Below are 14,976 nucleotides of genomic sequence, written 5' to 3'. Positions count from 1 at the left end.
AAACGAGCATCATCTCGCCAACTCGTCCACCTAGGGATTAAAGACGTACGCGCTCTGCGATGGATGCCCGGAAAGACGCGATGCCCGTACCGGCTTCTAGCATGACAAGAGGCACGAGGCACCAGTGGGAAGCTTGAACGCCGAGCGACGCAGGTGGGCGAAGACTTTGTCGCCATGGAGTGCTTGACCAGGTCCAAGGAGATCGTAGGAGAGAGCAGTGATGGATACACGATGGGGTGAAACCACACTGAAACGATGAGATGGGGTAGCAGCGTGGACGAGTCATCGGCAGATTATCGAGCACCAAAGTCAAGGCCATTTCGGGTCAAGTGCCCCCGTCCCAGCATGTCGACGCCATTTCAAGCAGCAAGCAGCTGGCACAGATTGACGTGCGTCTTTTCCACGAAAGTCTGCGCAACGGTATCTGCTGCTGCCAAGGCCCAAGAGCCAGTTCTTTGTCGCCGGACAAGGGGCAAACTCGGCAACTGCGCGGGCCGTTTCCCGGGAGGCGGGGGCGCAAATCTCTAGATAGTACCAGAACAGGGCTATGATGGTCGTAGGAGTCGGGACATGAATCTTTGTTGCGGGATCAAGCGTGTTGATAGACAATGGCCTCGTTTCGTTGCCAGCCAAGCCGAGGATGTGGATGAGACGGTCAACAATGGGATCTGGGTTGACGGGCCAGGCGAGAGGAGCGAAGGGGCATATTGGACCAGGGGACCAGGGGCGTCCCGGGTTTGCTTGCCTCGACAGCCCCGCAGAGCATCTCGATGGTAAGCCGATAGTTTCATGTCTCCCCCGGCTCCACCCCCGGATTTCCTTCTCCGCATTCAGCCATGTGGCGGATCCGCGGGGTTGGCGCCGGCTCCGGACAGGGGATGGAGGTTACTCGTCTGTCTTGACCAATAATTGGCAAAGGGCGTCGGGCATTCCAGTCGTCTTGGTGGCTTGTAGCTGGTCGTGTAAGTGTGAACCAGTGGATCCTCGCTTCGACTCTAGCCGTCTCGAGGTACAACAGCTCCCTCCCGGATGGAGAATGCACATCGCTCGTACGGTAGATCCCCGCCTTCAGAGTCGTTGCCGCCTTGGGCGAGTTTTCTACCCTTTCCTAGTGCGCCATCATGGCAGTCACGACAACCCAAGAAGCGTCACAAACAACCCTCGACCAGACAAAGTTTATAGACATGGCCGAAGCCCGCAACGGCAGTACGTGCCACGCCGAAGAAGACGCATCATCCCAATCGGGGGCGTCCTGGGCGTGGTAAGTCTTGACGCTATGCCTGGTATTGTACAGGTCAGTTTCGTGAGTCAAATCCTTGTCAGACTCGGCTCCCGTGCCTTCTGAGCAGTATTCAAGCTGCTGTGGTCGTGATGGATGACTGTCGGAAACGTTCCGTCTGAGGCCATCGCCGAGAAATCTTGGGGCTTAGAGACATGGCCTCTTCCTTTCATGTGCTTGAGATTACCGTCGCACCAAGCGCATATAGTGTTGATAGGACCTCCTCGTCCTGAAATAGCCTGCCTTTACCGGTGATGGACACGATGCGACACGCTCGAGAGGCGTGGTATAGCAAGCTGTCGACCGCCGCCGAAGAAGAAGAATCATAGTTCACTAACTAGTTATCCATTCTCATAGACTTGTGCAGTTGCGCGATGCTTACGTAATCTTCGGTCGACTGCTGTCCAACATCTTATCTTGAGCACGTGATGCCCTTTTCGCGGCCCCTCCCTCCAAGATGGCTTCCTACCTATCAACCGCCATGCCGACGCCCCAGTGCGCGGGACCCTGACCGACAGTCAACCAACATGCATGCCGCGCCACACACCATGACTGTCACGAGCGTCGTCTAACGCTGGTTAACTTCCTCCTCCGCCCCGCCGTTTGCGTTTTGCCGATTAAGCGACCACGCCATGTTGGACACGTTCGAGATCCTCACAACGTCGGGCGTCGTCCTCTGGTCCAGGTCCTACGCCCCCGTCAATCCCTCTGTCGTCAACAGCTTCATCGCCGACGTCTTCATCGAGGAAAAGTCCGGCCTCAAAGACTCGCAGTCCGCTGCCACCAATCCCCCCTTCAAGAGCGACCAGCACACCCTAAAATGGGCTCTGGTCAAGGAACTCGGCGTCATCTTTGTCGTACGTCTTACCACGCTCCCTGCCCTTGGTCCCTTCTCTCGCTGATTCTCCAAGGCTGTCTATCGCTCCCTCCTCCACCTCACATGGGTCGATAAGCTCGTCGACAACATCAAGACCATCTTCGTCTCGCTCTACGGCGACCAACTCAAGAAGCCACACACAACCATTGTCGAGTGTACTAGTTTCGATGACTACTTCGACCAGCAGCTGCAAGAATTGGACGCTTCCAGTGCAGGCGACCCCGCCGCAGTCCTGCAAGAAGAGACGTTGACGCGAAACAGACCAGACGACGCCCCCGTCGCTCCCGGCTTGACCTATAGAGGCCGCGCCCTCCACAATGGCTCTCAAGATGCCCCCTCGAGCGACTCGACCCCGGCCATCACCCCGAGTGCATCGCGGCCCTCGACTCCCGGTACTGGCAACTTGGTCGTCGCCAAGCCCGGACCTGTCGCGAAAATGTCGAGGAGGGCTCGAAAAGCGAGGAACAGCGCATCTGCGCCGGCATCATCCGGCGACGAAACCTCGAGCAGCAGGCTGAAGAAGGGGAGCAAAGCACCCAAGAAGGGGCGTAAGTGGGATGCCGACGGCATGGCGGATGAGGACGACGATGTGCAGCTCGACTACTCGGCTCAACCGAACCTTACGAGCGACTCAGAGGTAGAAGCAACCGGGCGGTCAAGCGCCGTCGATGCCGTCGACTCTTCGACGTGGGGATCGTCAAGCAAGGGCAAGTTTGTGCTGAAGGATCTGGGTGACGAGGTGCACGACATGCTGGCCTCCGCCGAGGCCGAGAAGGCAGCAGCAGCGAAAACAGACTCGAGGAGCGGCCTCCTTGGATCCGGCGTCAATGCCATCAGCGGGCTCTTCCGCAACGTCGTCGGCGGCAAGACGTTGACCAAGGAGGATCTCGACAAGGCCATGAAGGGCATGGAGGACCATCTGCTGAGGAAAAACGTTGCGCGCGAGGCCGCGGTGCGGCTATGTGAGGGAGTCGAGAAGGAGCTGACTGGCGTCAAGACTGGGAGCTTCGAAGGTTGGTCTTGATGACTGCATTACCCCTGTGACAGGGCGAGTGTTGGGCTAACACGTCCGACAGGCATAAACTCCAGGATCCAGACGGCCATGGAGTCTTCGCTCACCAAGATGCTCACGCCCACCTCTTCTCTCGACCTCTTGCGCGAAATCGACTCGGTCGCGGCGCCCCCCGCCACGTCGCTCCGCAAGGCCCGGCCCTACGTCATCTCCATAGTCGGCGTCAACGGCGTGGGCAAGTCGACTAACCTGTCCAAGATCTGCTTCTTCCTGCTGCAGAACAAGTACAAAGTACTCATCGCCGCGGGCGACACGTTCCGCTCCGGCGCCGTTGAGCAGCTCGCCGTCCACGTGCGCAACCTCAAAGAGCTGACGGCGCGCGAGGGCGGCGAGGTGGAATTGTACCAGAAGGGCTACGGCAAGGACGCCGCGACGGTTGCCAAGGATGCCGTCGCCCACGCCGCGCAGCAGGCCTACGACGTGGTTCTCATCGACACGGCCGGCCGACGGCACAACGATCAGCGCCTCATGTCATCGCTGGAAAAGTTTGCCAAGTTTGCCCAGCCTGACAAGATTCTCATGGTCGGCGAGGTACGTCTACCCCTATATGGCAGCATTCCTCGCCCTTGTACTTTTGCGGCCCCCTTTAACCCTCCTTAAATTAACATCTCCCGTCTTCCCCCAGGCCCTCGTCGGCACCGACTCGGTCGCCCAGGCGCGCAACTTCAACGCCGCCTTTGGCTCTGTCCGCTCCCTCGACGGCTTCATCATCTCAAAGTGCGACACCGTCGGCGACATGGTCGGCACCCTCGTCAGCCTCGTCCACGCCACAAACGTGCCCGTCCTCTTCGTCGGCGTCGGCCAGCACTACTCGGACCTGCGCAACTTTTCCGTCAAGTGGGCCGTCGAGAAGCTCCTGAGCAGCGCGCAATGATGAGTGTTATCAGGGGCGTGCGCGGGGTCGGCAAGGCATATTTTTCTATCGTCTTGTCCAGGCCCCCCTACCCATGTATTCTGGTGTCCGCCATCTATGAATTATTAATCTAGGCATCGCGCCTCAGCATTCATACTCCTTCCAACTGGAAGCCTCGTGATTCACTCCTGGCCGCTTCTTCCCTTTCACACTCACACACGCCTGCCTGCCCACCAAGTGATGCAAAGTGATGCAGTCACCCAGTCTGCACCAAGCAGACACAAAACGCCAATCGTTGCGAGATTGTAGAATTAATATTATCGGGATATCGGTTTGTCTTGACATTTTCCTCATCGAATTAAAAACGAGTGACTTCGGCCTCCAGTCCCCCTTCCCCAAATCGCTATGCACTCACAAAAGAAAATAAAGGCGGTTTTCAACCGTTCATAAAAGAGCCGACAGGAGGCTTCCAAGGGGCGAGTAGAAAAGCGCTCTGTCCCGAAAACGGGCCCTGGACGCACTCTGTCAGGGGGCTCAAAGCGTCCTAGACAACGGAGTGGCCAGGTGCAGAAGTGTAAAAAAAAAGATGAAAATCAAGCCGCAAATCCAAAGGGGTATCTTTTCTAGGTACAAGTGGTTTTGCAGTCTGGGTGAAATAAAAGGATAAGACAGGGCAGAGTGTAGTAGGTACGGTACGTAGGTGTTTGCTCGCGGTTCCAAAGACCAGTCTGCTGCCGTTTTCAACATGACAAAAGACAAATGAAAGAGAAGAAGCTCGTGATGCTTCACATTGTTTTCCACCCCCGACACACGCTTCTCGGGCCGCGCATATCTCGCGCGCCGCGCTCATGCTGCCGTCGGCTGGCTCACTCGTCTTCCTCCTCGAAAAAGTCCTGATCGTCAAAATCGCCTGGTTGGGCGTCGGAATCGTAGCCGGTGTCGTGCATCATGGGGGGCGTCATGAGCTCCCTGTGCTCTTGCTGGCGCGGCGGGGTTCCTTGGAAAGTCATGATCCTCTCAGACCGGCGCGACGAGTTCGACTCGCCCCGGGCCCTGTTAGGTACGCTGCTCTGGACCGTGTAACGGCGGCCAGTGCTGGAGAAGGCCGTCGGCTGAGGTCTGGTATCAACGAGGGGCGATTGGCGGAGACTCGAGGTTGGCGGTGTGAGGAGACCGCCAAGCGGATTGCTCTGAGAGTCGGGGCGGCCCCGACCCTTAGACGGAGTGGCGTTGTTCCCGGCAGGCACGTTGAGCACCCCGGAGATGCTTCGGAAGGATTGCTGGTTCGACTTGCGCCAGTTGCCCCATGCCGCCGCGATGGGGCCGATGGTCTGAGCAACTCGAGGCGTAGCGGCTTGAATGCTCTGCGCAATGTTGGGCAGGTGGATGGCAGAGCCGCCGTTCATGGCCCTCTCACGTTCCTGTTCCTCCATCTGGAGGTTGGCCTTGAGGCGGATTGCAGCATCCTTCACGGCCTCGCGGTCGTACCTAGCACCAGACAGGGCTGCAATGATGTCTTGAAGATCTCCGTGTCTCACGGCAAGCAACTCACGCAGCCAGCTAATCTCATCATCGCGCTTGGAAATCTTGGAAGCCGCATCAGGATCAGCCTTGGCAGCGATTTGCTCCAGCTCCTCGATTCTCTGCTCGCGCGCCTGGAGCTGCTCCTGAAGAACCATGATTGATTCCCGGAGGGCCTGGGGCGAGATCTTCTCGGGCATATCGAGCTGACGGGAGGGTGCCTGGGGAGGAGCGGTGTTCAAAGTGGCAGCAACACCGGGTTCGGCGCCGGCAGACTTGGCGGCTTGGGCTGCCGCTGCCGCCGCCTCCTTGGCAATATCCAGCTTGTCCTCGAGATGCACGATGCGATCCTGTAGATGCTCAATCTTGGAAGAAGACAGGCTGAGGCGTTCGAGGAGCTGCTGCTCCGCCTTTTGGGCATCCTCGCTCGCATTGCTGATTTGGCGTTCGAAGCGTGTCTGCACGTCCTCGAGCTCGTTTTGGTGCTTGCGTTTGATGTCCTCAATCTCCGCCACCTTGAGCGTCTGAACTTCCTCGAGCAACATCTCATTCTGAGCCCTGGACGTGTCCGCCTCGAGCTTGACGTTATCCAGCTCGCCGCGCAACTTGGAGTTATGTTCCTCGAGCTCTTCGCGAATGACGTTGACCAGGTTATTGGCGGCATCGATCTCGGTCTGTAAGGCAATGCGGGTCCGCTTCACCTCGCTGACGCCAGACTCCCTGGCCTCTTCGAATTCCCGCTGGTAGCGCGATGCAGACTGCTGCACTTTGTAGTTCTCGGTCTGCAGTTCGACCAATAGACCCTCGAGACGCTTGCATTCGTTGACAGCACGCATTCCAGACCTCTCATTGAGTTGAAGGCGTTCCATCTCAACCTCCAGACGTTCGCGGGTCTTAGCCTCGGCCTGGAGTCTTGCATCAAGAACCTCTTGCCTGGCAAGCATAGCCTGGTCCTTCTTGATGCGCCGAGCGTTCTCCTCGGCAATATCGCGAGCAGCCCTGCCCATGTCATCTTGAAGAGTCATAAACTTGCCTCGCCACGACTCCCGCAGCCTTTCATTCTCCTCGAGCTGCGAAGTCAATGTGGTCAGCGACTTTTGCATGAGCTTGTTCTCCTGGAGAACGTGAGCAAGCTCTCCGCTCTTGCGACCAGCAGCCTCGTCGGCTCGCTCAGCTTCAGATCGCCAGTGCGTGTTGTCCTGGCGCACGTTCTTGAGGTCCGCCTCGAGCGCGTTGATCTTGTTGGTCATTTCACTCTGAGCCTGTGTCGAGTTGGTCTGCGCGGCTTCGAGAAGAGCCATTTGCATGGCAGTTTTACCGCTCGCGTCCTCAAAGGACTTGATCTTCTCGTCCCTGTCGTCCAGGACTTCACGGAGGCGAGTCTCCTCTTCAGACGAGATCCTGAGTAAGCGTTGTACTTCAGACAACCTGTCTTCCGCAGCCCGTCGAGTTTTGATCTCCTCCTCATTCTTTTCCTCTTGCTGTCTTAGACGCTCCTCCAGGTCTGCCACACGCTGGTCGAAAACGCTTCGATTGATGATTTCGACCTCGACTCGCGTCTCGGCAGCTTGCAGCTTGCGATTGAGCTCTGCCGCTTCGTCCTGGGCCCCGCGGCGCTCGGCGACCGCCTTCTCGACATTGAACTGCTCTTGGTACAGCCGATCCTCGAATTGCACAAGTTTAGACTGCAGCTCTTGCATCTTCAAGAGAATCTGCTCATCGGTCCCAGGGACTGGAGTCTCTTGGCCCTCGTTCTCACCCTTGGCAGTCTTGCTTGGCTCGATTGCGCGTGCGGCGGTTGGGGCAGCCAACTGCTCCTTGATTTCCCCGAGTGTTTTTAGTATGGCAGGATCTCCACTCGAAAGCAAGCCTTCGCCGGCCGCTGAGGTGGGGGGTTGGTTCCTTTGCTGAGCAGCAAAAGCCTCAGTCACGGCGATCCGAATATGCTCCATCCTGCGGTCTCTGCGAGGACTCATGGAGCGCTGAGGTAGAAGCTCTTCGTCCTCATCATCAGCATCACTCTCCTGGAACTCAAGAGACACGCTGCGCATATCGCGGCGAGAGGATGGGGTGCGGCGTGACTTGGGTGCCAGGGCATGCTGAATCGAGAAGAGTGCCCTTTCCATGGGCTCAAGCCTGGATGCCAGCAAGCCACCTACAACTTCGTTGACGCGTCCGTCAAAGAAATGAGCTCGGCTCTCGAGCTTGTCGTGCTCCTCGTTTGAAAAGGCGGCTTCCCAATCGCTGGCTGGTTCGCTTTCAAGCTCAGCATCGTCCAGCTCGTTGTTCAGGTTGGGTGAGTGCGAGCTCGCAGGCGGATCGATAAATGGATCTTCCAATTCCGTGCTCGACATCGGAGGAGCATCAGGGATGGCATGGAATTGGCGGGGGGTGAGGCTGGTACCGTCTCTCGCAAACTGATCAATGGGAGGCTGAAGGTCAGCGCCAGGCGAGTCGGCCTCCATCAAAGCTGTTGGCGGTTGCCATTGGGACATGTCCAACGATTTGTTGACTCCCATAGATGGATTGTTTTCCAGGTGTTGCATGACGGCATCGATTTCTTCAAAAGTAGGTTCGCGATCCGCGCCAGGATCGGTGATTTGCTCGACGGCGCCCTCAACGGCGGGTGTGCCATCTTGTTCAACGGATTGGATGACGTCCTGTTTCGCCGACTCAGTGGGTCGAGATTCCGGTATGCCAACAGACGAGGCTGCCTCCTCGAAGTGAGAGGCGACCAAGCCGTCAACGGGCAGCGGCGGTGACGCGAAGCGCGAAGCTCCCAAGCCCTTGGGCATGAGCTTAGGCCTAGAGGACTGGAGACTGGGCTCAGCAGGCGCGGACAGAGGGCCGGCAGACTGTGCCTCTTTGTCCTGACTGGATGCTGACTCTTTGGTTTGCTGATCATCAATACTAGCCGGCGGCTCGGCAGTGGTAGAAAGCGGCTTGGCAATCTCTCCCTTCTTCGAATCGTCACCGAAAATACGCGACTCGCCGAAGTTTGGTGCCTCAAAATTGGTGCCAAACTCGAACGGTGCCCAGTCCTTGAGACTCTTGTTGCCGATTGGAGATATTTCCGACGACGCGGCGGTGGTTGCTTTTGTTTCGTTGTGATCGGACGTGACAATGGACGACATGGACGTGTCAGCGAGCAGCGCATTATCTCCCTCGAGAATGGAGCCATCCTCTCCGCCGCTGTGTTCGTCCCTGGCAGTATCAGGAGCGGTCTCCGGGGGGGCATCTTCTGGTCGCTCGGCGAACAGAGGCACGTCGTCTCCGTCAGGGGCAGCGCTCCAGGCTCGCTTGACCCTGGATTCATGGAGGGGCTGGTCTTCGGGTGCTTCGTGGATCGCGTCAACGGGTTTCGAGGCTTTTGTAGACTTGACGGACGATATACTAGAAGGTCTGACAATTGGAATGGCCTTTGATTTCTTAGCTGGCTTGATAATATCATTAGCCTTGATGTCAATGCTCCCAAAGATCGAGCTCCGGTTCCCAGCATTGTCGCTGCTGGACCCTCCTGGACTGGTGATGGAGCCAGACAGCGGGTGGAAGGGAGTAAAGGCGGGCGCATCGGGGCGGAACATGGGCCCAAACGCAGAAAAGCTGAAGTCGCTCTGGCCCGGAGAGAAGGATGGAGCGGTAGCATGGAACTTGGCAGAGCCGCTAAACTGAGAGACAGACTTGGCCGACGGTGTCTCCGCAGCGTTCCCGGCCTGGAAAACGGCAGGCTGGAAACTGTTGCCCGAGAAGTTGAAAGAGCCGGGGATGAACGTGTTGCCCGGGTTGAACTTGAATTCCGGTGCCTCAACGTTGAGCGTCGACAGGGACTGTTTGCTGCCATGACTGGATCTCCGGGTACTGCCGGTGGCAGAGACGGAGTCGTGCCAGGGATTGCTGATAGTCGACAGTGTCTTTTCATGCTGACCCAATGCCGTAGGGAAGTCGAAGGTCTTGCCAGGCGTGCCAGGTTCGCTGGGATTTGTCTGTATCTCCTGCAATTCCTGGACCTTTTGAGCCTCGGGCATTTCGCTCAATGCGTCAAGCTTATGGCGGCCGCCCTCTTCTGGGCTCTTTTGATCCTCGATGTGGTCTCGGAAGAAGCTCTGGGACAGAGAATGGCCACGGCTATGGGGTCGGGGGTGGTGAAGAATGAGAGGCTTGCCAGGCTCATTCGCAAAACTTTGGGCAACAGCCATGTCGCCAGGTCCGTTCCTGTCCTGCCCGAGGGCGGGGGCGGGGGGGTTGGGTCCGACAGCGGGGGGCTCAGTCTGAGTCTGGGGGTTGTAGTCCTCGTGCTCGAGCTGTTCGCGGAGCTGCTCCTCCAGGTGGTACTCTGCGTCGTCAATCTCGGCCTGGAGGCTGTCCGGGTTCTGCCTCGTCGGCTCCGGCGTCATTGACGGGCTCCTGCTAACAGTTCCCTCTTCCTCAATTACCTCTTGCAAGCGCGGCGATGCCCTGGCAGTCATATGCTGAGGCAAGTACTGCATTGACTGATGTCTCTGATGCGGGTTGAAAGCAGGGCTTCCAGCTTGCTGCAGGCCATCAATGCCATACGGAGACTGAGGGGAGAGGATACCGTTAAAATTGGCGAGTGAAGGAGAGTCGTTTCGCATCAAGCCGTGCATAATTCCAGACTGGCCGTTGTGCCATGCCTGAGGGGACGGCTGTCGGAGTTGGAAGGGAGAGGGGCCCGCGGGCAGGGAGATGGATTGGCGGGAGTTGAATTTGCCAGGCATGGCAGCAAAGGGGACCGGAGAAGGCCCCGAGGGTAATCCGGGGCTCTGGGCGGCGGGGATGAACTGCCCGGGGAAGGGGTAGCCCGCAATGCCGTGGTTGCTGGATGCGGAAGATGTCGGCATTGGGGGGGAGAATGGCAGCGCTGAGTGCTGCGCCGATGGCTGCCGTGACGGATTTGTCGTTGGAGGTGATACTGTCGGCGGCCCCGGCTCTTCCTCCGCCAACGAGACGCCCAAAGCCCGGAGCTTTGCTTCCTGGAGCTCATTGACGTACTCCTTCCAAGCTGCAGTCGGGGAAATGTCAGCTCCGGGCAAGGCCGGACACGTGCTGAGCAACTCACCATTTAGATCCGGCAGCGTCACTTTGAAGCTCCTCCCGGCCCGCTCCTGAGCCATGTCTGCATCCGAGGGCCAGTCCTGACGGCTCTGAGAATCGTCCGTGCCCGGCGGCTGATAGCCCTCGACCAAGAGGTCGAATCCGTCCACACTGTAACCCAGCTGTTTCCAGGAAGCAAACATTCGGTCAACCTCATCTGATCGCAAAGGCATGGGGCTCTGGCCCGAGAGCCCACGCTTGTCATCTCGTGGAATCAAGACCAAGATGTTCTTGCCCTTCCACGGCACCTTTTTCTTGATGGGTGGGGTCATCAAGGGCTCTTTCGGTAGGGGCTTGTGGACTCCCTTGACCGGTGTGACGTGTGGTTTGGCATCTTCAATCTCGCCCCTCGGCATCTTCTCGTCTGGCGTTTCGTAAAAGGGAGTCGCAGCCTGCTGCTCGGCGGCGAGCAAGATACCTGCAGCAAAGTCAGGCGCGCTGGCCGCACCTTCGCTTGTGGCCATGGCCATTGTGTCGGCTGCTTCCAGGTCGAATGAGTCTCGTGGTTTCAACGTCTCGACGCTGGACCGCCCACGAGGACGTCGAGACTGCCGCGACGAGGACAGCTCGTCGACGCTGGCAGCCCTAGGGGTGCGGAGGTCGCTGTCCAGCCACCCGAGTTCAGAGCCACTCAGTGAAGAGTGGTCCGTCTCGCTTCCCTCGCTGAACCAGTGCTTGGGTTCAGCGTTGACAATGCCCGTCGTGTGGGTGCGGATCCAATCCTCCGTCAGCCCCCTATCTCGACGCCTGGCGCGATTTGCGAGAACTGCAGCCGCGGCACTAACAGTCGACTGCGGCTCCGACTCGGACTGGGGGGGACCGGGCTGTGAGCGCAAGAAGGGGGTGTCGAGGTTGAGGTGGTGGATGAGCGAGTCGTCGGAGGTCTCGCTGCTGAAGCTGTAGCGACGAAGGTTATGGTCCGACTCGGGGTACGGAGAGCCCCAGCTCGCGGTGCCAAATTCTTCCGCCGCGCTGGGGGACGGAGTCCTCAAGATATCGGCAACCCACGCGGGCAAGCTTGGCGTTGGGAGCGAGGGGACGGCAGGGAAGGACTCGAGATCGTCGTCGCCGTCGTGGGCTGTAGAGGTAGTCGACAGAGCGGGGGATGACAAGGACCGAGAAAAGTACGTATGGCCAGGGTCGTCCTGTGCGCGTGCACTAGGACGAGGAGGCGTTGTCGACCTTTGAGGCGACGTGTTTACGAAAGCCTATTCAGAGTGGAAGTGAGAGAAATGGTTAGCTGGTGGCGTAGACGGGGCCAAGCTTCCGATGCACCGCCGAGGCCAACTGCAGGGGTAGGAGTAGCAGCTTACCAGGCGAGATCAGCGCAGACGAAGGATAAATCGCCTGCAGCCGAATCTCTCACCTCGCGGGTTGGTTCCCGGACTTGCTTGCTCTGCGCGAGAGTGAGAGAGCGTTGGGCGTCGGCACGCGACGCGTTGCCCGACGTGTGGATGAAGAAAAGGGGCCGAGATCCAATGCCAGCCTCGACGTTGGCTCCCGTCCTTGACAGCTCAAAGGGAGGACGGCGTCGACGGCATCAGAAAGAGAGAGCAGCGGCAGAGAGGACGGAGCGATGCGGCCGGACACATCGGGAGGCTCGAGGGGTCGGGGCCGGGGGAGCGGGCAAGAGGGGGATGATGTCGAAGAATCAGGGCCCTTCTGGTATGTAGCCGGTCGGGGGTTGGCGAGGCCAAAACGAGGGCGAGGGCTGCCAGTTTTTTGGGGGGGTGGGAGGCGGAGGGCTGCTCGATGCCAGCCAGCTCAAGCAAAGCAAGGTGACGAGGTACAGTACAGTACCTGCCAGCTGCGTCTACCTTGCGTCTCGTGTCGGGTACCCAGGGGAGGTAGGGGGAGGCGGCGGGACTGCAAGGTACGGATTACGCGCCACAAGGTACCGAAGCCAACAATGAGGTCTCAGACAGCATACGAGGGATTCTTTGCAGCAGAGCTCATGCTTCTGATGGATGGAGCATGGCCTTGGGAGGCTGCTACTTGCTACCTTTTCACTTCCTGTTGTTCTCTTCTTCATGCAAAACAACAGCACCCGCCGAGTAAAATAAGGAAAAAGACGCTCCAGCCAGTGCTCGTAATGAACGGCCCGCCCTCGGACACCACGCCAGTCCAGGATGTCATCTCGCGCCAGGGGGGGGGGGTTAGGTATTGGACAGCACTGTATCCGTAGCACCGCGTCTGCCGGCGGCCACTGGCGGGGACGATGCAGCTGAACGGGAGAGTGCAGGTGCGCAACACGGTAGGGAGGGTACAGAGTAAACAGCAGCTTAGCCTAGGTCCCCAACGCGTGATATCGGCCAGCATCGCAGACCCCGAGTTTGATTACTGCCACGCGAAATGGCAAGATTCCCCATCAACACCTCGAGTCAGGGCACCCACAAACCGCCAACTGCTCAAGGGCTATCTGTAATTTCTGCATGAGTTACGGAAACCGGGTTCATCGTTCGGCGTCGAGACAGCTCGCACTGGCTAGCAGTCGACATGCGGCAGCGAGTACTTGTCGGTACTGGTAAGCTCAGAGTCATATAAAAAAAACACGCGCGGGACACCTTTGTGGCCATTTGTGGCCAGTGTCCGCGCACCAGAAGTGGGTACCGGGCACATGCAATGATGAAGTCGTCATAGAAAGGCACCTTGTACAGCGAGGTACCGCCATGAACTCCCCCCTCCCCAGCCTTCTTCCCCAGGTCGGGCCACGCTCCGGAATGCAGCCAACCTTGTGCTCGGGACGCGTATCCGTAGAGAGGACGAAAATACCCTATGGTCAGGGATGCTCCATCTTGCTTGGTAGGGTATTCTTCGTCTCCGTAATCATTAGGACAGAGTGCAAGCTAATTTTAGGAGATGAGTGAGGTGTATCCGTACTCCGTACTCTGTAATGCGAATCCGACGTGCCTTACCTAAGCCTTCGAGTACTGCCTTGGTACCTTGCATGTTCGTGCCGAGGCAGCGAGGCTCTCCCTCGAGTGCGGCGAGCGAGAAAGGAAAACAAAGTCCAGGCACCGCGCGGGAACTACCAGACGGCTCGCGTCCACATGGCCCACCTGCCTGCCTCTTCAGGCCACCCCCAACGAGTGCTTTAAGTTCAGGCCGCGGCGTCATGCGCGCGCACGGAACCCGCCAATCAACGTCTCGCCAAATGAAGGGGACGACGTGTGGGGGGCAAGAGAAAAAGAATCAATAGCTTTGGGCTGACAGATGTCAAAGCAGAGGGGGCCGAGAGGGAGAGGAGACGAAGTACCAAGAAGAAGAAAAATACAGGAAAATCCCACCCGCCCACAGCGTGCTTCTGTGCGCGCGTGTGCGCGCGTATGTGTATGCGTAAGCACGCGTGTGTGGTTACGGGTTTGTTTCTGATGCCCCTTCGCCCTTGCGTCGCCAGTTGTGTGCGCCAAGGTCATCATATTCTGCCCCAAAGCTGCATTGGCATCGGTGGACACGTCGGACCAAGACCCTGGCCTCTTCTCTCGTCTTGGATTGACGCCCGTAGCGGCTGTGGCTAACCTCTTCCAATCCACCCATTCAAGACGGTGCCGCTGGAGACGGCCGACTTGGTGTGCACGTTTCCATCCGTCTTCTGTAAAGGTCTGAACACTGTCCAGGAAACACGAGTGCTGTTCCGTTGGCTCTCCATCATGTGATTCCGTACCCAATCCATCCCTTCGAGGATGGCAGACGGTCGAGACCAGCCACCCAACGGCCTCACTCAAAGCCTCGCAAAGAAAGAAAACACCTGCATTCCAACGAGTCCGAGGTTACGTCTCACCGAAAACTACAACTTTTCCTTTTTCCTTGCTCCCCTCCCCCTTTTCGGCCACCCGGCAAACGGTGTCGCCATATTATTAGGTCTGGCGCCGGCCGGCCGGGTAGGCTACTTTAATACAAGGTTGAGTGGCTAGCGTCTCCCTGAACTGCTTTCCATCTATCCGTATGTCGTGTCCAACCTTTCCAAATCATCGAGACAACCCTGGGCAGGAGGCTCCAAGAATAGTCTGGCAACGTAGCAAGGCAGGGCACTGCACACTGGGCTCATGTCCTGGAAATGTCGGGGCAGATGACCCTTTCATTCAAAGCCATCATCGCCATCATCGCCATCACCTCGATACAGGCCCAAGGTTCAAGCACGGTCCATGTCAAGGCTCTCAAGAGTAATAGCGACAAAGAACCAACGCGCGGACAGTGTATTGGCAAGAATATACGTCGAATCGCCAGGTGCCGGACGAGGCGGGTCCACGAGATTACAAGCC

The 14,976-nt window shown here is 58.2% G+C and overlaps 2 protein-coding genes across 2 annotated transcripts; one reads left to right on the top strand and one right to left on the bottom strand.

Moving 5' to 3' along the window:
- Positions 1 to 1,911: 1,911 nt before the first annotated feature.
- HRG_04481 (SRP54-type protein, GTPase domain-containing protein) lies at positions 1,912 to 4,102 on the top strand (the record flags this gene model as incomplete). The annotated part of the gene is made up of 4 exons (XM_044862952.1): positions 1,912 to 2,136; positions 2,191 to 3,169; positions 3,233 to 3,759; positions 3,854 to 4,102. The coding sequence occupies 4 exons, from the start codon at positions 1,912 to 1,914 to the stop codon at positions 4,100 to 4,102; spliced, it is 1,980 nt and encodes a 659-aa protein (XP_044721566.1).
- An 845-nt stretch (positions 4,103 to 4,947) lies between these two features.
- Positions 4,948 to 12,670, bottom strand: HRG_04480 (myosin class II heavy chain (MHC); the record flags this gene model as incomplete). Its single annotated transcript, XM_044862951.1, has 13 exons — positions 4,948 to 5,078; positions 5,127 to 6,160; positions 6,209 to 6,717; positions 6,760 to 7,701; positions 7,762 to 7,934; positions 8,007 to 8,407; positions 8,459 to 10,161; positions 10,255 to 10,401; positions 10,570 to 10,622; positions 10,680 to 11,078; positions 11,133 to 11,872; positions 12,028 to 12,219; positions 12,645 to 12,670. 13 exons carry the CDS (start codon positions 12,668 to 12,670, stop codon positions 4,948 to 4,950), a joined length of 6,450 nt encoding a protein of 2,149 aa, XP_044721565.1.
- Between the last annotated feature and the right edge of the window lie 2,306 nt (positions 12,671 to 14,976).

Source organism: Hirsutella rhossiliensis (genome assembly GCF_020360975.1).
Source record: "Hirsutella rhossiliensis strain HR02 chromosome Unknown scaffold00004, whole genome shotgun sequence".
NCBI classification, from domain to species: domain Eukaryota; kingdom Fungi; phylum Ascomycota; class Sordariomycetes; order Hypocreales; family Ophiocordycipitaceae; genus Hirsutella; species Hirsutella rhossiliensis.
This window is presented reverse-complemented; position numbering and strand designations above follow the sequence as displayed.